This window comes from Ascaphus truei, chromosome 7 (genome assembly GCF_040206685.1).
Source record: "Ascaphus truei isolate aAscTru1 chromosome 7, aAscTru1.hap1, whole genome shotgun sequence".
Lineage (NCBI taxonomy): Eukaryota > Metazoa > Chordata > Amphibia > Anura > Ascaphidae > Ascaphus > Ascaphus truei.
The window spans coordinates 107,741,382-107,763,820 of record NC_134489.1 but is presented as its reverse complement, the minus strand read 5'-3'; the positions used below and the strand labels follow the sequence as shown (position 1 = coordinate 107,763,820).

At 52.3% G+C, this 22,439-nt stretch overlaps 1 protein-coding gene across 28 annotated transcripts in view; it reads left to right on the top strand.

Moving 5' to 3' along the window:
• Window positions 1–22,439, top strand: part of CLASP1 (cytoplasmic linker associated protein 1) — a 217,866-nt gene that overhangs the window by 174,815 nt on the left and 20,612 nt on the right. For 18 of the 28 annotated variants that reach the window (XM_075609840.1, XM_075609841.1, XM_075609839.1 and 15 more), the window contains 4 exons: window positions 54–74; window positions 1,705–1,811; window positions 19,114–19,264; window positions 21,875–22,121. In XM_075609840.1, coding sequence (XP_075465955.1) covers window positions 54–74; window positions 1,705–1,811; window positions 19,114–19,264; window positions 21,875–22,121 — 526 coding nt within the window. The remainder of the gene's footprint in view (window positions 1–53; window positions 75–1,704; window positions 1,812–19,113; window positions 19,265–21,874; window positions 22,122–22,439) is intronic. The other 10 variants (XM_075609853.1, XM_075609867.1, XM_075609860.1 and 7 more) reach the window with 1 other exon arrangement.

The window sequence follows — 22,439 nt, the reverse complement described above, 5'->3', positions numbered from 1 at the left end:
GAAAATGTGTTTTGTCTCAACTTTTTTCCTCCTGTGTGTCCCAAACTGTACAGTACCTCTCTGCTAACAAACGGGTTTGTATAACAATCCTCTTTTATAAAGCACGTGAGCGTTAAACTACTTCTCCTTAGAGAACTGTCATGGAAACAGTATCAAAGCTCTGCACATTGACTAATCCCATATTATACTTGGCTATTCACCTAGCAGCAGTGGAGAAATCCCTGCTCTATGGAAGAGCTCTCCTGTCCCGTAACCCGGTGTTAGAAGAAGGAGAATGTAGCACTCAGTACATGACATTTGACTTGGGCCCTTTGACACCCCACACCCCACATCCACCACACAACACATCTCACACACCACATCTCACACACCACACACCACATCCCACACACCACATCCCACACACCACAATCCACACACCACATCCCACAGACCACAGACCACATCCCACACACCACACACCACACATCCCACACACCACATCCCACACACCACATCTCACACACCACACACCACATCCCACACACCACATCCCACACACCACATCTCACACACCACATCCCACAGACCACATCCCACAGACCACAGACCACATCCCACACACCACATCCCACACACCACATCCCACACACCACATCTCACACACCACATCTCACACACCACATCCCACACACCACATCCCACACACCACACACCACATCCCACACACCACATCCCACACACCACATCTCACACACCACATCCCACAGACCACATCCCACAGACCACAGACCACATCCCACACACCACATCCCACACACCACATCCCACACACCACATCTCACACACCACATCTCACACACCACATCCCACACACCACATCCCACACACCACATCCACCACACACCACATCTCACACACCACACACCACATCCCACACACCACATCCCACACACCACATCTCACACACCACATCCCACAGACCACATCCCACAGACCACAGACCACATCCCACACACCACATCCCACACACCACATCCCACACACCACATCTCACACACCACATCTCACACACCACATCCCACACACCACATCCCACACACCACATCCCACACACCACATCCCACACACCACATCCCACACACCACATCCCACACACCACATCCACCAAACACCACATCCCACACACCACATCCACCAAACACCACATCCCACACACCACATCCACCACATCCCACACACCACACACCACATCCCACATCCCACACACCACACACCACATCCCACATCCACCACGCACCACATCCCACATCCACCACGCACCACATCCCACACACCACGCACCACATCCCACGCACCACATCCCACGCACCACATCCCACGCACCACATCCCACGCACCACATCCCACACACCACATCCCACGCACCACATCCCACGCACCACATCCCACGCACCACATCCCACACACCACATCCCACACACCACACCACATCCCACACACCACATCCCACATCCCACACACCACATCCCACACACCACACACCACATCCCACACACCACATCCCACACACCACACCACATCCCACACATCACATCCCACATCCCACACACCACATCCCACACCACACACCACCTCCTACACCCCACACCCCACACATAGGTGAGGCCGAGGATCCAGTGATGTGGATGCGTACATTTGACTTTTTCATGTATCTGGTTGTAGGGGTCTCCGAGCAATACCATCGGCCGTACTCCTTCCCGACACTCCAGCAGCCGACCCAGTCCTTTAACATCACCCACCAACTGTTCCCACGGCGGCCTGTCTCCCAGGTAACACAGCTTCATATGAAAACCCCTTTACAAGAGAGCCATGTGCTCCAGGCCTTGCTGCAGTCTGTGAAGGGCTTTCACCTCCAGTGTTTCTGCGGCGGTGAAGGGGTTAACCGTTTGGGTTAGTAAAAGGCCCTACTGGCCATTTTGGCGTTCATAGATTAAAAAACAAAATGATTGCTAATGAAGATGGTTCCCTCTTTAGAAAGGGGTTTAATTCACTGGGAGCAGTGAAACCATATGGCAGATTTATTTAACACCACCCAAGTATAATCTGCACCTTCACCTGCAGCACCTTGAGGTGTCGGGGTAATGTGTTTCTGTACCCCACTCATATTCAGATCTACGGGCGTCTTTGCTACATGAGTGAGTGAGCATGTGGAAAGCTGTATATATCATTGTGGGTGCCCATGTGTGTTAGTGAAATGTTCAGAAGGGGTAACGGGTATTAGGTACAGATATAAGGGATCCGCAGCTATAAATTGCTGAGGACACAAATACCACTGTCCGAGGAGCTAGAAACACTTGTTTCCGCAATTGTTTTGGCATTGTAAGGGTTCAAATATGTGGTTAGAAAATATTTGGCCTGGCTAACTCTCGCAAGGCAAGCCCAAGGCGCTTAATCCTCTGACGCGTGGTATGACAGACAATCCATCACATGTTACTGTGATTCCCAATTCCCTAATACAACACATTCTTAGACTAACTTTAACCGAGCCTGCCCTCTTCATAGAATGAAGTTCCAACTCCTTCTCTGTAGCGGCTTTATTGTTGAGTAGTTCTCCGTTTTTTTTCTCTTTGTTGTTTCTAGCTTTATTGTTGATGCTTGAAGAAATATAAAGGGCATTGTCCGTGACTTATTGGTGTAAGTAGCAGCAATTCATTAGGAATTCCAACAATAAGTTCAGCTGCCCAGTTATAAATGAGAGATTACAGACCATTAAAAGGCTATAGTCAAGCTAGTAGTAACAAAGGAGGGAGAGGGAGTAAGGGATATAATGCCTTTTATTGGACCAACAAGTAGTTGATACGTTACAAGCTTTCCCACCTCTCGGTCAGCGTTACCCGATGAAGAACCCTGAGAGGTTGGAAAGCTTGTAACAGATCCACTACGTGTTGGTCCAAAAAAAGGTATCACACCCGCTCGTCCCTCTCCCTCCTGTGTTACTAGAAAGGACCAGCACGGCCCCCCATCCTTCTTTGCCTTTCAAGCTTGGTAATAATGAGCTCTGTATTCCAGGCTGTTCTTTTTGGGATGAACCCAAAATGAGCGTCTGATTGTTAGGATAGATAATTGAAGAGGAGTATAACCTGTAGAATCCTGTGACCTGCTGTATATTTGGGTAAGAGCGGATCTCTGTTGCTCATCTTGGAAAGATGGATATCACTTTAACTTTATTCTTTAGGTTTCCTTTGGCTGTCTCACTTTATTCTTGTAAACTCTCGGTATGCACAGGTGTGTTTACGGCTGGCCGTTACCACCCTAGGTTATAAAGGTATGACTATGTTGCAAGTCTACCACTTCCCATTGTTCTCAGTATTATTATACTGGGCTTCTAATCGGCTACTCCAGCATGTGATTAGCTGTGTTACCTGTGACGGGAAACCTGTCACATCTGTTATGCACTGACCAGGACATGGGGTTAGAAATCTGGAAAGACACGTAAAGCTGCATGCAAAGAGAACATGTTCTTGGCACAAATTCTGCAGACTTCATATTTGTATCTTTATTTACATGTTCAAAATATGTGTCTCTTGGAGGTGTGTAGAGTTATTGGTTTGGGCTCACAATGTGCCTCCTGAGGGTACTTATCTGTGGTAAAGCTGGAGGGTATTTCTGTGCAGTCACCGTTTTAACTAATGGCAACAGGGGACATGTTTGATACCTCAAAATCACATTAGAAATGCACAAATATAACGCTTACCAAAAAAATTATATATATACATTGCAATATGTTTAGGACGTTTTCCTTGTAGTTGTATTAAACTAACAAATACCTTAAAAGAAATACGTTGGCTCACTGAGCACATCTTGTACGAGCATTTTATTTTTCCTTAATTAAATATTGACTGAGACAATCATGATCGTAACAATGAGTGGAGTAGTCATTACATTTCCTGCCGCGAATCCTCCACCTTGTGGGTTCTGTTTCAGCGGGGGGAAGATCACCTTCCTTTGCCCCTCCTGTGATGGAATAGTACTATCACTTGTACCCCTGGGCCCCCCGGAGGAGATATGGTGCTGGCGTGTGTCTGCACGTGCGCCTCTGGAATATCATTGTCAAGCATTTTACTTTAAATGTGAGGCTTTCTGCAGAAGTCTAATTTCTTAAACCTGTATCTGAGAAGGTGCGCAGAAGGTAGCCGGGCGCTCTCTAGAATAAACTGATCACCTCTAAGGCTGAGTCCCCGCATGCTACTGCAGCGCCCACTGTGGCGGACACTGCAGGGACGAGAGCCTTCCCCTCAATGGCGCCGGGCCCTCTGCGAGGGGGGGCGCAGCGCTGTGGTGAGAGTTTCTCCTGCTCTCAATACAATTGAAAGCAGGACTCGCGACGGAGCGCTAGGCCACGCCCCCTGGCGGTTCAGCCAATGAGGGCAAACCTGCCGGGTAACGTCATGGCTGCGCCCCCGTCACTCCCCCGGCACACACACACAAATCCCCCCCCCCCCGTTCTCTCTTCCTGCAGCTCACTGCAGACCGGGGAATTCGGCTGCACGCACCGCCAGCCTCGCGGGCGCGTGTGCAGCGGAGGCACGGGGGCCTTAGCCTAATGCAGTGGGTGGAAATGGAAAGAGATATTACCAATCAAGGGAACCCTTGTGCCTCCTTCCTCATGGAAATACACACCTAGGGATTCCCCGTCTGCTGCTCGGACCCTTCCTGGGAGATATCCTTATTCTCCCACAACAGAAACAAAAAACAGAGAAACAAGGGGAGCGCAGATCGGCAAAAAAACAACAATAATCAATTAGTCAATTAGTCAATAATAATAAAGCGGAATAAGTCAATTACTCCGAGATGGTGAAATGGAATAAATAAATGACTCCAAGTACTCACACGGGCCTGTGTGAGCAAATGCCTCTCGGGGTTAAACTCTGCAGAAAGTCCTTTCTCGGAGTCACACGCCTGACCAGGGAGGCTGCGAGGGACCCCCTCCCCCTCACACTTGGAAACCGGTACCCACGTATAACAGACGAGTAATGACAGACTCAGTTTGGAGGTATAAAAGGCCACGGCTTTGTTTATTAACAATCATAATACTGGAGTAAGCGCTAGTCCAAGCCAGAGTGGGGTCAGGGGGTCAGCCAGGCTTTGGCCTGCTGCCCCCGTACCCGGCCGACCCCTAAAGAGCCGGCCGTTGTCGCGAGTGGGTTCCCGGGTGTCACGTTAGCTTGACCCCGCCCAATCGCTCCTACCCCCGGGCGACGCCCGCCCCGAGCCCATCTGGCAAGGACAAGCACTTACCCCCGAACTGCCGCCGCGACAGTGGCAAAACGACCAACTGGAGCCTCCTGAAGGAACTTCAGTCCTTTGTTTTTCGGGAGGTCCTCGGACTCTGCCCTGTAAAATATGATGGTACATGTTACAGCTTACAGGTAGTACAGACAGCTTATCAACCAAGGGAATTGTAACTACTCCACAGAGTGGCCGGGGGCAAGCGTATGCCCCCGACTTTCTTGCTAATGGGGTGGGTGGGTGGGAACTTCGTAGCAGACCGGGAGCAGAATGGAAGATTCAGCTCCCGGCTGCCTCTTTTGTAATGCCCTGGGCCTGCCCCCTCCCCCCACCCCCCCCAGGGAGGGGGGGGGGGCCCACGACGACGGCCCAGAGGTCCCAGCGAGGAGAGGGGGAGGGGGGCTTGCCCCCTGGTCATGGGCTTCCCTCGCCTAATTGGCTGGAGGGATTGCTTGACCAGGGAGGCTGCGAGGGACCCCCTCCCCCTCCCACTTGGAAACCGGTACCCACGTATAACAGACGAGTAATGACAGACTCAGTTTGGAGGTATAAAAGGCCGCGGCTTTGTTTATTAACAATCATAATACTGGAGTAAGCGCTAGTCCAAGCCAGAGTGGGGTCAGGGGGTCAGCCAGGCTTTGGCCTGCTGCCCCCGTACCCGGCCGACCCCTAAAGAGCCGGCCGTTGTCGCGAGTGGGTTCCCGGGTGTCACGTTAGCTTGACCCCGCCCAATCGCTCCTACCCCCGGGCGACGCCCGCCCCGAGCCCATCTGGCAAGGACAAGCACTTACCCCCGAACTGCCGCCACACACGGCTCTATTTAACCCTCCTTAAATTAGACCGTGCCGCCAACCCCGCAAGGACCCTCTCCAGCCCCTCCTGCAAATCGTTATTGAACAAGTCCGCCCCTATCTCGGATAAGTGTGTGCCGTCGGCCCGGAACAGACCGGTTGACTTGTAGTCGAACTCGGGATGGGTGATCTGCCATCCCCCACACTGTGTCACAAACTTTCCCACCATCTTGTTCAGTTTGACCCGTGCTCGGTCGATGGCGCCCGGAGCCCTTGCGCCCCTCCACATTCCCCTGCACAATATGTCCGACCAGACTATCTGTACACCTGGCCAATTGGCGAGTATGAGGGCCAGGTCGTGTTTTATTGAGTTGACCAGCTCGAAGTAGCGTCGAGCGGCCAGGTCGTTGCCCCCGACGTGGAGGAGCAAGATCTGCGGCGCCCTCCTATCCCTACCCGTCACCATTAGCCGCGGGAGCAACTGAGCCCACCGCAGCCCCCTGCCTCCCCCCCATACCACATTTGCCTCCTCCGTTCGCAACCCGAGGTTAGCCCCGCATGGGCGTTTGACAGCCCGCTTCTCTGCCCAGTGTATAAGCGAGTCCCCGATTATCCAAGTGGGTACGGCGTCTGTGAAGGCATAAAGAGGATGGGGGGGGTTTAACCTAGCACGCTATACGCCAGATAATGCGGGCCTGATATAGGACCGGTATCTGTTAGACTTCCATCGCCCTATCTTTTGTATCGCAGCTATTGACAGCCCTGCGCGTGATGCCTCCGTTGCCGCCCCAATCCGGAACGAATGCGTCCCGAATTGTGCCTCGTCGAGGCCCTGGTGTTTTAGGCACATGCGGAAAACCCGCAGGTACTGGAATCTAGATACCGGTACCCCATCCGCGTGAAGGAGCAGGGGACCCTTCCCGTCTGGCCTGCATGCCAAGTATTCCCTGAGCGTGCTCACTGGGCAAAATTTGGTCCCTGGTAGCCCTAGCAAAGATATCCACGCTCCCCTTTCCCCGCTGGTCTGTTTTTGACCTTCTTAAGTGTAGTTTGACCCACCCTTCCCCTAAGACTATGTCCTCAAACTGCATCCCTCCCTCGCCCTTGCGCGACGCGCACACCAGCTCCCCGGCTCGCAACGCTGCGAAGAAAGCCAATGCAAACGCCAGCCGGAAAAGTTTTGCCTCGAACCCCGATAGGCACACTCTGTCTGTGGCCTGCATTAAACCTTCTAATATCGCTGGTGTTACTGGCCTTCTGCTGTCATTTGTCGTCGTCCCCTTTGTTAACCCCGCTAGGACCCTTTTGACGATAAATGCCTTCGTTGGGTCCCCCTTGCCCTCTAGCTGCAAAAAGAAGGAGACTCCTGTCACTTTTTTACCTATGGATCCTCCCGCTAAACCCCTTCCCCTTAAGCTTAGGACAAATGATAGCAGGGTCCCGACTCCCAATACGTCGAGGCCCAATTCCCCTGCCAGACTTTGATAATCGCGCCACGCCGCCGAATAGGCCCGCCACGTACCCGGAGCCAGCGATGATTGTACCAACGAGGTTACTGAGTCGTTGCCAGCACCCAAAGGTCTGCAGGGCATGGACTGCCGGTTAGGTCCGCCTCGGGGGCCAATCTCCGAAACAACGCCATCTGTAACCGGGATAAGGCATCAGCAATGTTATTCTCCACCCCCGGGACATGTCGAGCCTTGAACGCAATGTTCAATTGCAAGCATACCAGTACGAAACAGCGCAGAAGGGACAGAACCGGCGGGGAGCGTGAGCCGAAATTGTTCACGGCTTCCACTACCCCCATGTTGTCTGACCAAAAAATTACTTGCTTATTCGCGAATAAGTGACCCCACAGGCGCACTGCGACGAGCAAGGGAAATAGTTCCAGGAACGCCAAGTTCTTGATTAGCGGCGTCCCCCGCCAGTGGAGAGGCCACCGCTCCGCGCACCATGCCCCACCGAAGTAGGCCCCAAAACCGACTGACCCTGAGGCGTCTGTAAACAGCTGCAACTCTGTGTTGTTAGATGGGGGACCTCGCCACAAGGTTCTGCCGTTATAGTCCTTTAAAAAACGCAGCCATACCGTCAAGTCCTTTCGGATTTCGGCGGTGATGCGGATGAAGTGGTTGGGTCGTCTCGCCCCGACCGTTGCTGCAGAGAGGCGCCTGGTGAAAACCCTCCCGGCCGGCATTACGCGCGCCGCAAATACTAAGTGGCCTAGCAGCGCCTGGAAGTGCCTCAAAGATGTTTTCTTGAGAGCTATGAACTCGCGGAGAAGCTTGCTTAGGGTGACCAGCTTCTCCGGAGGGAGCCTGTACTCCATCGCCTCGGAGTCAATTTCTATACCCAAAAAGGTAAGAGTGGTTGTTGGCCGCACTGTCTTCTCGTCGGCCAAAGGAACCCCGAACTCGCGCGCCAGGGCTGAAAATTCGAACAGCCACCTAGCGCATAAGTCCGAACCCCTGGGGCCCACAAAAAGGAAGTCGTCCAAGTAGTGCATGATCCCCGCTGCCTGCACCCTCTTCCGGGCCACCCATTCTAGGAAGGTGCTAAATGTCTCAAAATAAAAACAAGAAAGCGCACATCCCATCGGTAAGCATAAGTCTATGTAGTACTGACCTTCGAGCATGCAACCTAGCAAATGAAAGCACTTGGGGTGGACTGGCAAGAGTCTGAAGGCCGATTTGATGTCAGCTTTTGACAATAGAGCCCCTGCTCCCATCCTTTCCACCAGCACTGCGGCTTGATCGAAGTTCGCGTAAGACACTGAACACAACTCCCTGTCAATGCCGTCGTTTACCGACGACCCCTCGGGGTAGAATAGGTGTTGTATCAACCTATACTCCCCGGCCTCTTTCTTGGGGACCACTCCCAATGGGGAAATCCTGAGATTAGGCAAGGGAGGGGACTCGAAGGGGCCAGCCATCCTCCCCAATTCGACTTCCTTCCAGACCTTTTTCCTAGCTACGTCACCGTGTGTCCTGACCGATTTCAAGTTCCGGCTAAACCCTGATCCCGCTTGATATTCAAACGGGATCCTAAACCCCTCCTTAAACCCAGCTAAGAGTAGCTGGGCTGCTTCCCTATTGGGATACCTTGCTAGCCACGGTGCTAAATTGGCGACGATTATTGGTGTCGCTGCCCTCGCGTCCAAACGTCCGCCCTGCGCCCCTCCCCCTGCGACCGCCCTTCTTAAAACACTTTGCCTGGGCGTGGCGGCCGCCGCAAAAGGAGCAGATGTGTTGGAAACGGCAGTTGTCGTACGTGCAGTTGGACTGGTTAAACGGCCAACAGACGCCCGAGTTGGTGCGCAGCGACTGGCTAGTCCCTGGCACGTTATTCCGCCATGTCCCCCTACCTCCGGTGCCGCTCCCTCGAAAGGAATCTGCCCCACCCCGGACACAAACTGCAGGTACAGGTTGACGTCCTTGACGTTCCATGGTATCACCTCCTCCTGGGCCTTCATTGATTGCCTAAAGCACTGGTCATATGTCCACCAACCCGTTCCCCCGTACGTGTGGTGTGCTTCCTCGATCATGTCGTGATACGTAAAGAGCGATGCGCACGCCTGGGGATCCTTCTCCCCAATTACTCCAGCCAGGATAACAAATGCCTTCGACCAATTGCGAAAGGTGTGCGGGAAAAGCCTCTTTTCCACATCCACCTTCTTCGCTTCCCCCGTCTTTGAGGATGCGGCCAACGCCTCCCTGTAGCCTGGTAGTAAAGATAATATATCTACGTACTCCCCGGCCCATATCTTGTCCTTTACCTCTTTTAGCAAGTGCAAGCCCACTGAGCTAGGTCTAGATATACAAGAGACCTTATATGCCGCATCGGGCATCCTCTCATCCTTGGCTAGCTTGGCTAGCTCCTCTGAGGCGGGTGCCGCCTGAGGGAGGGTGAGCGTGGGGGCTGGTGATTCCACTGGCCCAACCTGCCCACCGGCCCCTAGAGGTGTGTTGTTAACCGGTTGCGGGGGAACTGCGGCCATTGCCGCTGCTGGAACTATAGGTGTCGCTACCGCTGGCGCCGCCCCCAATGCTGGCGCTACGACTGCCGCTATAGCTGGAGCTATCGCCGCTGCTGGTGCGATTAGCGTTGCTAGAACCGGCACTGCGCTTATCGCTGGTGTCACTACCGCTGGTGACTCTGCCGGTGCGGGTGTCGTCACCCCAATGTGACCCCCTGCGCTCGTTGACACCTCTGGCCCAGCGTCAAGGTGCGCCACTAGCGGGGATAGGGCTTGCCTTATGCCCAACAACGCTGCCTCCATGAGCTGCGCACCAGTACCCCGGGGAGACTCGCCCACTATCGCTTGAGGGGGAGTGCAAACCGCTAGTCTCTTGTGCGGGGGACTCCCGCTGGCTACCCCTTTGTCAGTTTTCGCTGGCCGTTTACCTTTTTTTGACCGCTTTTTCGCCAGGCTGAGGGTTGACCCGGGTGGCGTTGTTGGCCGCCTATCGGGAACCGCGCTGGCTGCTTCTTCCTCCCGGTCTCTGTTATCGAGTCTCCCCTTGTGACCACGTGCTGTCGGCGCCCCATCTCCCACCCTGCATGGTGATGGTGCCCGCGCCTCAGCCGCCTGCTGCTGAGCCGACCCTGTGCCGGCCGCTGGTTCCCTGGTGCCTGAAATGAGAGAATGGGGACACCTGCCTGCTGGCTTGTCCGTGACCGGCGATGGTCTCCTAAACCTCCGTGTTGACATGCCCCCTGGCACCGATGACCTGGGTCGCCGCCCTGCTTGCGGACTTACGCCCTGCCATTGCGGCGTGTCCCTTCCGTTTCCTTGTCCTGCCGCATGGCGCACCACCTGGCTGGGGGCGCCCTCATCACTTGATGAGGGCCACGCGTCCTCGCATGCGGGACCGTGTTGACCTTGTCCGCTCCACAACTCCTGCCCGCCAGCCTGACCTTGTCCGCTCATTTGACCTTGTCCGCTCATATGGCCTTGTCCGCTCGCATGGCCTTGGCCATCACCCGCTCCGTGCATGAGCATCACCAGCTGCCTCTGGAACCAGCCTTCTTCCTTGCTTCGCACGTCAGCCTGCAGTTGTATGATTTTGTCTACAAAGGACATTCTGATTGATGCGCTAAGTGTCGTGGGCGTGTGATTTCAATTTGCGTGATTTAACTATGTGTTCCGTCTACTGGGTTTTCTGTGAGTATGGGAAGTATCGAGAGTCGACGGAGGCGGAACCGATCCGGATGAAAACTGAATTGCTACTCGCACGAGGTACCGAAACTGACTGAAAGAAACATGAATTGATATGTTATCATCGATACGTGGGACCTCCTGCTAACCGAAGAAGGGGCGTTAGGCCTGCTATTTGCAACCGCCCCTTTATCGCATGCAAAATAAAGTGGGGTTACCCACATCCTCCCTGGCCCTGTGATGAACAGGAAGTGGGATTACCCACGCCCAACCAGGGCCTGCGCTGAACGGGAAGTGAGATTAACCCCCTACAAGCGTCATACCTCTGCCTGCAGCATAACGCACCGTATACCCCACGTCGTCCTGAATGTAGCATGTAACGCTGAACCCATACAGCACCTGACCCGCAAAGGCAGTATATACACACCCCTATGCTCCACGCAATGGCGCGAAGCCCGGCATGCAGCATATACGCCATATAATCCAAGCCCATCATGTAACCGCGCATGTGGTCTATACACATTATATTCAGAACCCAGCACGTAACCGTGATCACAGTGTATGCCATATAATCCAAATACGGCACGCCACCACGCCTGCGGTACCGTATACACCCCTGTCACCCAAATACCGCACATTATAATCCTGACTGCAGCATATATATCCGTTATAATCAAATACGGCGCGTACCCTTGAATGCAGTATAATCGCTATAACCGCCATGTAACCCGCTTAAAGCACGTTATAACACTGAATGCAGCATCTATACACCCACCTTATCATCCAAATACCGCAGCATATATACACTTTATAATCCAAATACCGCCGTAACCGTGAATGCCGTATATCCTCTATAAACGACCTTATAACACTGAATGCAGCATATATACACTTTTTAATCCACACGCAGCACCTCCCTGAATGCAGTATATACACTATGTACGCCATGTAATCCCATTACCGCACATTACTACGCTGAATGCCGCATGAATCCACCTTATGCTCCACATGCCGCACGTAACCGTGAATGCAGTATATACTCTATATAAACCATGCACCTCAATTACAACACCTTATAACCATGAATGCCGCATATGCACACTTTATACTCCACATACCGCACTTAACCTGAATGCACTATATACCCTATGTACGCCATGTAACCCCATTACAGCACATTATAACACTGAATGCAGCATATATACGTTTCATAATCCCCGCACAGCACTTAACCCTAAATGTGGTATATACACTATGCACGCCATGTAACCCCATTACCGCACATTACAACACTGAATGCAGAATATATACACCTTATAATCCCCATACAGCCCTTAACCTTGAATGCGGCATATACGCTTTGCACGCCATGTAACCCAATTACAGCACATTACAACACTTAAATGCAGCATATATACGCCTTATAATCCACATACAGCACGTAACCTTGAATGCGGTATGTACACAATGCACACCGTGTAACCCAGTTACCGCACATTGTAACGGCGAGTGCAGCACCTACACACACCCTATCGTACAGAACGCAACTACGAGTGCAGTATACCCACTATATACACTATGTCACCCCGTCCAAACCGTGGGGTTTGTCGCGCTGTGCCTCTCCTCCTCCCTCTGGCCCCCCCCCTCCCCGCCCGCCGAGCGGGCCAGCTACCAAGGCTGATGGAGGGAGAGCCACGTGGCCAGGGAATCCCCAAACAAATAAGTCAATAATATGCCGGCAATGGGATCCCCCCCCGTTCCCCGGAGGCCCCCCCCTCCCCGCCCGCCGAGCGGGCCAGCTACCAAGGCTGATGGAGGGAGAGCCACGTGGCACGGGGGATCCCCAAACAATTAAATCAATAACAGACCGGGAGCAGAATGGAAGATTCAGCTCCCGGCTGCCTCTTTTGTAATGCCCTGGGCCTGCCCCCTCCCCCCCCCCCCCCCAGGGAGGGGGGGGGGGCCACGACGAGGTCCCAGCGAGGAGAGGGGGAGGGGGGCTTGCCCCCTGGTCATGGGCTTCCCTCGCCTAATTGGCTGGAGGGATTGCTTTCCCCTTAGTTGCTAGTGAGCACACGGTTCCTCAGGATATTCAATTGCCCCCGAAGTAAAAGAGAGGAATCAGAGATAGGAGTCAGTAAATATACTGATGAGAACTAGTGAGAGGGTATTAAATAATCTCCCTGGGGATAGTGAGTGAAAATATGTATATAATAAAGAATACTCACACGGGCCAGTGTGAGTTAAAACCCATAGGGGTTTTACTTGAGGAGAGATGGTAAACTCTTCGTTATTCGTGCAGCAACTTTTGTGCAATAGCTCCAATAGCTCCGCAGATCCCACAGATCTCCGCAGATCCCACAGATCTCCGCAGATCCCACCAAAGTAGATGGACAGTCCAAATAAAATAAGTGATGATTTAATGGTATAAAAAATATTAAAACACATACAGTACGATCGGCAGGTGAAGACAGTCAGTGTGGGTGCTCTCCTTGATTGCAGCTCCTTCTCTCCGGCATCTGCAGCACGTCGGAGCGTTGGAACACAACCACAAGATGGCGTCTGGAACGCACCCCCTCACTTCCTGGCTACGGAAGCCTCCAATGGACAAAAAACACCAACAGGCTACAGAAAAAACGAGCAACGCGTTTCGCTTGTCTAGCAAGATTCCTCAGGCTCTATGATAGAGTTGGTGTTTTTTGTCCATTGGAACCTTCCGTAGCCAGGAAGTGAGGGGTTGCGTTCCAGAAATCAAAGTATACTCAGTATTTAAAACGAATAAAAATGGCATTAATAGTGGATTTAAACAAAAAAATGTAGTAAGTATTATCTAATACTACAGAACTGGTTTATTTTAACACACACATACGATATTTCATGGATTGCTCCTTTAAGATGAGTTTAACAGCCATAATTTGCTAATCCGATAGTTCTCCGTGAAAACCCGATATCTTCCAACTAATACCGGTTTATAGTGTAACAAACGCCCGTCTTTGATTAGTGCGACCTGTAAAAAAACGAATAATCATTTTCCACAATGAGGCTTCTCTGGAGGTGTGAGGCAAAGGGCCTGTTAAAAATACCACCCGCTGGTTTTATTCCAGTGAATATTATGGGGGGTTCCCAGCGCCAGTCCTCAAGCTACTGATTAAGACTGAGCCACCTGTGCTGAAGCAGGAACTGATTGAGCCACCTGTGCTGAAGCAGGGATATCTTGCAAACCTGACCTGGTGGTGGGGGGGTTGAGGGGTTGAGGACTGGAGTTGAGAACCATTATGTATGTATGTCTGTATATAGCGCCATTAATGTGCATAGCGCTTCACATAAGTAATACACGTGACAATCATATAAATAATACAAATAGCAGATCATGGGAATAAGTGCTTTAGTCATAAAAGTAACATTTCGGAAGAGGATTTACTGCTCCGAGGAGTTTACAATCTAATTATTCCATTCATCTTTCGTTGTGGCCCCCTGAAAGTAAACATTAAACATTCGCACATTGGCAAACCTCTATTTTCAAAGCCTCGTGTTCCTGGTGCTTCTTGTACAGGAACGGTTAAAGGTCCCTTCTGATTAAAGTTGTTTTCAAGCAGGAATGGGGTGTCGTGGGGGTCATCGCAAACACGTTTTCTTCTTAGTGTTACCTCCCGGGGTTAACGTGGGGACATTGTCCTACTCTCCTTAGAAATGTCATTGAGTTAGAGCAACATCACATCATTTAAACAAATATATCCAGGTCTAGCCTAGATTCCTATTCTGATGTTGCAATCGCTAATTCCTACTAACTGATCTGGGTGTTAAACGCATTTCTGCTGTTGAGCTTGGCACATTGTGATAAGAAATAATATTGTGACACCCGGTAGCACAGGGGCGGCCGACTCCAGTCCTCAAGGGCTACCAACAGGTCAGGTTTTCAGGATATCCCTGCTTCAGCACAGGTAGTGCAGTTGTTGACTGAGCCACTGATTGAGCCACCTGTGCTGAAGCAGAGACTAATTGACCACCTGTGCTGAAGCAGGGATATCCTGAAAACCGGACCTGTTGGTGACCCTTGAGGACTGGAGTTGGCCGCCGCTGCTGTAGTGTTACCGAATGCCGCTGGTTCCACGCTGTGCCTCTCGCGTCTCTTGCATGATGTTACTTTGCGTCGCTGCCTTTGAAAGGAAAGCCATCTTTCCATTGGTTAAAGCGACAGTGCCAGCTCCCGTCTCCCTGTCCTTTGTACCTCCCTGGCACGGTGACCGGCGTCCACGTTCTGAAACGGGGAAGGTGTTACTATTTCTGCCACACACTCTCGCTCATTGAAATGATTGTGAATTTGAGGCCCAAGCGGTAGTCGCCACGTACGCTGCTCCCTGTCCTAGAGGAAGAAAGGAGCATAGTAACAAACACAACATAGAAATAAGTATCAGTGAGCAGAGAGTACCACACTCCAGAGACCCAAAGCAGCAGCTCCATGTGAGCTAGTGCTGTGGCTTTAATGATTGTTGATGTGGTACCCGGCACAGTGTCTCTGTGCATCTGAGCTGTCATTTCCATTGTCCCTTCCGTGATCACGGTGCTGCTTGTAGCAGTAGCTTGTTCTATGACTGTTATTTCAGAGCTTGGTTTTGGGTGAGACTCTGTAACCATCCTTTTATCGCACACCAGTTCATTCCTTGCATTGTTGCCTGGCCGGCATGCAGGCAGGAGATACCAGGTCACTCATTGGGCTGCTCTCAGCAGGAGCAGATGGAGTACATTTTGTCATTTGCCAGCGAGCTAAGGAAGCGCTTATAGTGCTGGCGACGCGTCCGATGACATCACCCGTCGCCATTAGCGAAAGTTGTCATTTGGTTTTCAGCGACGTCGCTGGCGACAAGGCCAGTGACGTCACGAAGGGGGCGGGCAGCACTCTCTAATTGGTTTAGAGACTCACATGTGGCGACTCTCTAAAAAAATCTAATATTCCACGGGTACAAAATATTTGGTCGCGCTTATTTCTATAAGCGCTTGCGATGGAGTCAACTGATTTTGTTCGGGAGCGATGGCGCGTCGCCAGGCACTATAAGCGCAGCCTAATGTGTGCAGTCAATGGCAGCCATCGATATTGTGACCAGTACAGACAGATGTCTGGATGCAAAGATGCAAATGTTGGTGGAATGTCACTCTTAGGCTGGGGCCATAGAGGGGTGGGGAGAGCGGAGGCGCACTAACGCTGAGGCTCGCCTGCTTCAGTCAGCGCGATTGCACGGACATGCAGGCGAGCCAGCGTGCGCAAAGGGAGCCGGGGGGAGGTGGTTGGAGGCGGGGCAGTGACGTCGCTGGGCCAATCACCCGCGACGCACTGACGTCAATGTCACGGCACCGACGTCACGGCGCTGTGACGTTGACGCTGCTGTGCTGTGATTGGAGGTTTTCGGCCGACAGCGCGCTGAAAAACAGCTTGGTGCTCGGCTGAAATCTCCAACTTGTCAGCACGCCTGCGGACGCTCACGTGAGCCCCCTCTCAAGGCATCCTCATTGAGGATGCAGGGGCTCACGCGGAGCGTCCGCACGCCTCAGCACGGCCTGTCCGTCTATGGACTCGGCCTTAGGCTGAGTCCATGCTCCCTGCTTGCTCGCTGAGGCGCTCTGAGGCTCAGGGAAAGCGGGTGCTTTCCCTGGCCTTGCGGTTGCTTACCGCACGCGCCGTCAGGGGGCGGGCCGTCAGGGGGCGGGCCGGGGGCGGGCCAGTGACGTCACGGAGCTGGTTCGCCCTCATTGGGCGAACCGCTCACGTGACCGGCCTGTCGCGCCGGCAAGCGGGGGAATTTTAAATTCCCCTAAGACCTGCGCTTCCACAAGCGCGCGGAAGCGCAGGTGAGCCCCTACTAAAGCCGCTCTAATTGCGGCTTTAGGGGCTCAGTGCTGAGCGGGAGCGCGCCTCAGCACGCTTCCGCCAGCAAGCGGTTAACATGGCCGAGGCCTTAGTTGCTACTGTATATATGCAACCACAAAGCATTAATCCGCCTGAGAAAGAAAAGGCAGGGGGTTTGAATGTACCAAAACATCTGCTTGGCACTTTCACGCTCCGACCGACTCAACCTATCCTACAGAAATCTATCTTTTCTAGTTCACAACATCATGCTCTTTTATCCCGAGTATTTCTTCACCCCCCCTTTTTGTGTCCCCTGCCCTTGTGCTCCTGAAGGTGGTTTGGAGATGAGCAGTGAGGGATTACTATGTACAAATTACCCCTCTTCTTCATACCAGTAACCACATGAAAATGAAGTGTTTTCAAGGTATTCCCAATCATATAAATTCCATCAATAAATGCAAAGCAAACTTCTGCCTGTTACCAACGGCACAAACTCATCTACTGCCTTATTTACACATGAAACTAATCACGTCACCGTGTCCTTCTACTGCCAACTATTACACATAGATTTCTACTCTTTGGGAATAGGATAGTGCAAGTGATCCGGCTCTGCACATACTCAAATAAGTTACAGCAGGGGTGGGCAGCTCCAGTCCTAAATGGCAACCAATAAGTCAGGTTTTCAGGTTATCCCTGCTTCAGCACAGGTAGCTCAATCAGTGGCTCAGTTGAAGACAGCACTAGTGGCTCTTTAGCAAAGGGGGCTCAATCAACACTGATTGAGCCACCTTGCTGATGCAGGAATATTCTGTAAACCTGACCTGTTGGTGGCCCTTGAGGACTGGAGTGGTCTGCCCCTGAGTTACACAAAGAGAGACATTCTAGTTCCCCCGGATTTGGTCCTCAATGTTTACATGTTGGGAGGGAAGTGATTGAAGTGAACTAGAGGTTTTTAGCAATATGATGATTTGTAAATCGATAGAACACGTACCCGACATGTTATTAACCCTCCGCAGTCCCGCACATGTTATTAACCCTCCGCAGTCCCGCACATGTTATTAACCCTCCGCAGTCCCGCACATGTTATTAACCCTCCGCAGTCCCGCACATGTTATTATCCCTCCGCAGTCCCGCACATGTTATTAACCCTCCGCAGTCCCGCACATGCTATTAACCCTTTGCAGTCCCGCACATGTTATTATCCCTCCGCAGTCCCGCACATGTTATTAACCCTCCGCAGTCCCGCACATGCTATTAACCCTTTGCAGTCCCGCACATGTTATTATCCCTCCGCAGTCCCGCACATGTTATTAACCCTCCGCAGTCCCGCACATGCTATTAACCCTTTGCAGTCCCGCACATGTTATTATCCCTCCGCAGTCCCACACATGTTATTAACCCTCCGCAGTCCCGCACATGTTATTAACCCTCCGCAGTCCCGCACATGTTATTAACCCTCCGCAGTCCCGCACATGTTATTAACCCTCCGCAGTCCCGCACATGTTATTAACCCTCCGCAGTCCCGCACATGTTATTACCCTCCGCAGTCCCGCACATGTTATTAACCCTCCGCAGTCCCGCACATGTTATTAACCCTCCGCAGTCCCGCACATGTTATTAACCCTCCGCAGTCCCGCACATGTTATTAACCCTCCGCAGTCCCGCACATGTTATTAACCCTCCGCAGTCCCGCACATGTTATTAACCCTCCGCAGTCCCGCACATGTTATTAACCCTCCGCAGTCCCGCACATGTTATTAACCCTCCGCAGTCCCGCACATGTTATTAACCCTCCGCAGTCCCGCACATGTTATTAACCCCCCGCAGTCCCGCACATGTTATTAACCCTCCGCAGTCCCGCACATGTTATTAACCCTCCGCAGTCCCGCACATGTTATTAACCCTCCGCAGTCCCGCACTTGTACTGCATCATTCCATTTCAGCGAATATGTCGCTGTTAGGGATCTTGCGTTCGAGCTGAGTCATTGTAACCTGCACATGCTGCATTTTTTAAAGCCGTGCATTAAACGCCACGCATGCCTTCCGCCCTGCAGCATGCTGGATTACGACACGGAAAACCTGAATTCCGATGAAATATATAGCTCACTCCGCGGCGTCACCGAAGCCATCGAGAAATTCAGTTTCCGCAGCCAGGAGGATCTTAACGAGCCGGTTAAGCGGGATGGAAAGAAGGACGGCGATATTGTGAGTATACTCTTGTGGCAGCAAACTACAGTACAGCTTTACGCTATAAAAGGGGCGTTCTGTCCCAGAAGACCTGGAAGTGACGCTGAACTGGTGCAGCTTGCATTATCCGTTTGCGTTGCTTCCTTGTGATCAGCACGGTTACTTACAGCTTAATACAATTTGCACTTTTCCCCTTTTCCCTCCATTCTCTGTACACTCTTCCTGTACTTTTATACCGGAGAACAGTGTATATAAATGTCTGTGACCGCTGTTCTATTTCCATTTACTCTAGGGACTAGAACAGGGGTGGACAACGCCATTCCTCAAGGTCAGGTTTTCAGGATGTCCCTGCTTCAGCACAGGTGGCTCGGTCAAAGACTGCATCACCTGTGCTGAAGCAGTGATATCCTGAAAACCTGACCTGTTGGTGGCCCTTGAGGACTGGAGTTGCCCACCAGTGGAATAGAAGCTATTGCTTCTTTTTTTTTAACCCTTTCAGTACACTTCTGCATCATGTGAGGAGTTTTACGTACTGGCCGCCAGGACGGATGTGATGTGATGGGGTGGGGTCTCTCTCTCTCTCTCTGTCCCTCCCCACTCCCGACACTCCCTAAAAAGCGAGCAATGACCTATGGTATACATCATTAGAGCACTGAAGGGGTTAAATAATGAAACCAGTGCCCTGATATTTGCGGCGCTCACTTGAATGCACCGCCATTGTATGGGCTTTCATTGTATCTCACTTAATGTTTAGCAAACCCCCAATGTCCACTAGATCACTCAAAGTAAAAGAGAAGCGGGTTTCTTTCCATTGGGTCTCCAGCGCCATGAGGCTGCGTCCATAGGACTGCAGCCGTGCGGAGGCGCGCGGAGGCTGAGGGAAAGGGGGCGGGGGCGTGTCGGGGGGGGTGGGCCTGTGACGTCACGGAGCTGATTCGCCCTCATTGGGCGAACCACTCACGTGACCGGCCCTGCGCTCCCATGAGCGCTTGAATTTAAAATTTTGCTAAGACTTACGCTTCCGCAACGAAGCCCCTGCTAAGGCCTCGGGCATGGTCAGCGCTTATGTGCTGAGGCGCGCTGCTACTCTGCAGCCACAATGAGAGCGTGCGGAAGCGTAAGTCTTAGCAAAATTTTAAATTCAAGCGCTCAAGGGAGCGCAGGGCCGGTCACGTGAGCGGTTCGCCCAATGACATCACAGGCCCCCCTCCCCCCCGGACACACCCCCAGACGGCGTGCGGTCTAAGGCCAGGGAAAGCACTGGCTTTCCCTCAGCCTCAGCGCGCCTCCGCCCGGCTCCATTCACCCTGGACGCAGCCTAAAGCCGCTCTCATTGCGGCTGCCGGGGCTCACTGCCGAGCAGCAGCGCGCCTCAGCACGGGTCAGCGCATAAGCGCTGACCATGCCCCAGGCCTGAGATCAAACAGCGAATGCGTAACTCTGAGGCCAGAAAAGCTGGGGGTCTCGGCCCAAATCTGCTCACTCGGTTTTGCTGCAAAATGATTTTTATATGATTTACATTTTGATTTTGTTACCTCCTTTTTTTTCTAATTTACAACATTGGAACTGGGGGGAACCCTGAGCATAACCGCTCTATTTTTAACTCCAGCTCCCCCTCCATTCCCTCCTCCAAGATACATACTGACAAAGTTACCGGGTTTAAATCTCCCTCCAGGGGAAACAAAATGGCTGCCAGGTATTGGGCTAATAGGAAACCGTAACATCATCAGTGGTGGCTTCCTATTGGACGGCCACTTATATTCCCTTTAAAAACCAGGAAGTAACTTCTCCGGTAAGGAGGTCCCCAGGGTTCCATCCTGTAAAAAATGTAAACTGGGATATTAGTGAGGTGGGGAAATCAGGAGGGGGGGGGAGAGATTAGTGAGGGTGGGATCATGGAGGTGAGGGGGAGAGATTAGTGAGGGGATCGGGGAGGTGAGGGGGAGAGATTAGTGAGGGGGAGAGATTAGTGAGGGGGAAATCAAGGAGGTGGGGGGGAGATTAGTGAGGGGAAATCAGGGAGGTGAGAGGGGATCGGGGAGGTGAGGGGGAGAGATTAGTGAGTGGGGGATCAGGGAGATGAGGGGGAGATTAGTGAGGGGGGGTCAGGGAGGTGAGGGGGAGAGATTAGTGAGGGGGGTATCGGGGAGGTGAGGAGGAGAGATTAGTGAGGGGGAGAGATTAGTGAGGGTAAATCAGGGAGGTGAGGAGAAGAGATTAGTGAGGGGGGAATCGGAGGTGAGATTAGTGAAGGGGAGATATTAGTGAGGAGGTGAGATTAGTGAGGGGGAGAGATTAGTGAGGGGGGTATTGGTGATTTAATTGTTCGGACTTTTTTTTTAACGCCCTTTTACTTTTTAAGGTTTTTTTTTTTTATGTATTGAAATGTTCAAATCCCCAAAATCAGATAAAAGTAGATACAATAAAAGGAAACATGAATAAATACTATTTTAAATGAACATAAACAGTTCCATTTATTTTTAAAACAAAATCTTGTATTGTTCTCTTATTCCCTGGAACATTTTAAAAATTCAATAAGATTGAAATGTTTGAGGATTAACCCTCGCATGCCCGGGCCTCCCTCTCTTACTGTCCCTGTGTATATTTCTCCGTGTCTGCTCACTGTAGGTCTCCCGGGAGGTTGGATTGGCCGCTCCCGCCACCGACCTCCGCGGCGGATCCGACATGGTGGAAGGAGGGAGAGTGGCGCTGGATAACAAGACGTCTCTACTGAACACCCAGCCTCCCCGCGCCTTCACAGGGCCACGAGGGCGGGAATACAACCCCTACCCCTACTCGGATTCAATCAACAGCTACGATAAGACGGCTCTCAAGGAGGCAGTGTTTGACGATGACATTGACCAGCTACGTGACGGTTAGTACCCTCTACCGAAGAGCCCCCCCTCATCACCGACGAGCCCCCCTCATCACCGACGAGCCCCCCCTCATCACCGACGCGCCCCCCCTCATCACCGACGCGCCCCTTCCATCAACGACGACCCCCCCTCCAGCACCAACGAGAACCTCCAGCACTGACGAGCCCCCCCTCCAGCAGCGACGAGCCCCCCTCTACCTCTAGCACCGACGAGAACCTCCAGCACCGAGGAGCCCCCCCTCCAGCACCGACGACCCCCCCCCTCCAGCAGCGACGAGCCCCCCTTCAGCAGCGACGAGAACCTCCAGCACTGAAGAG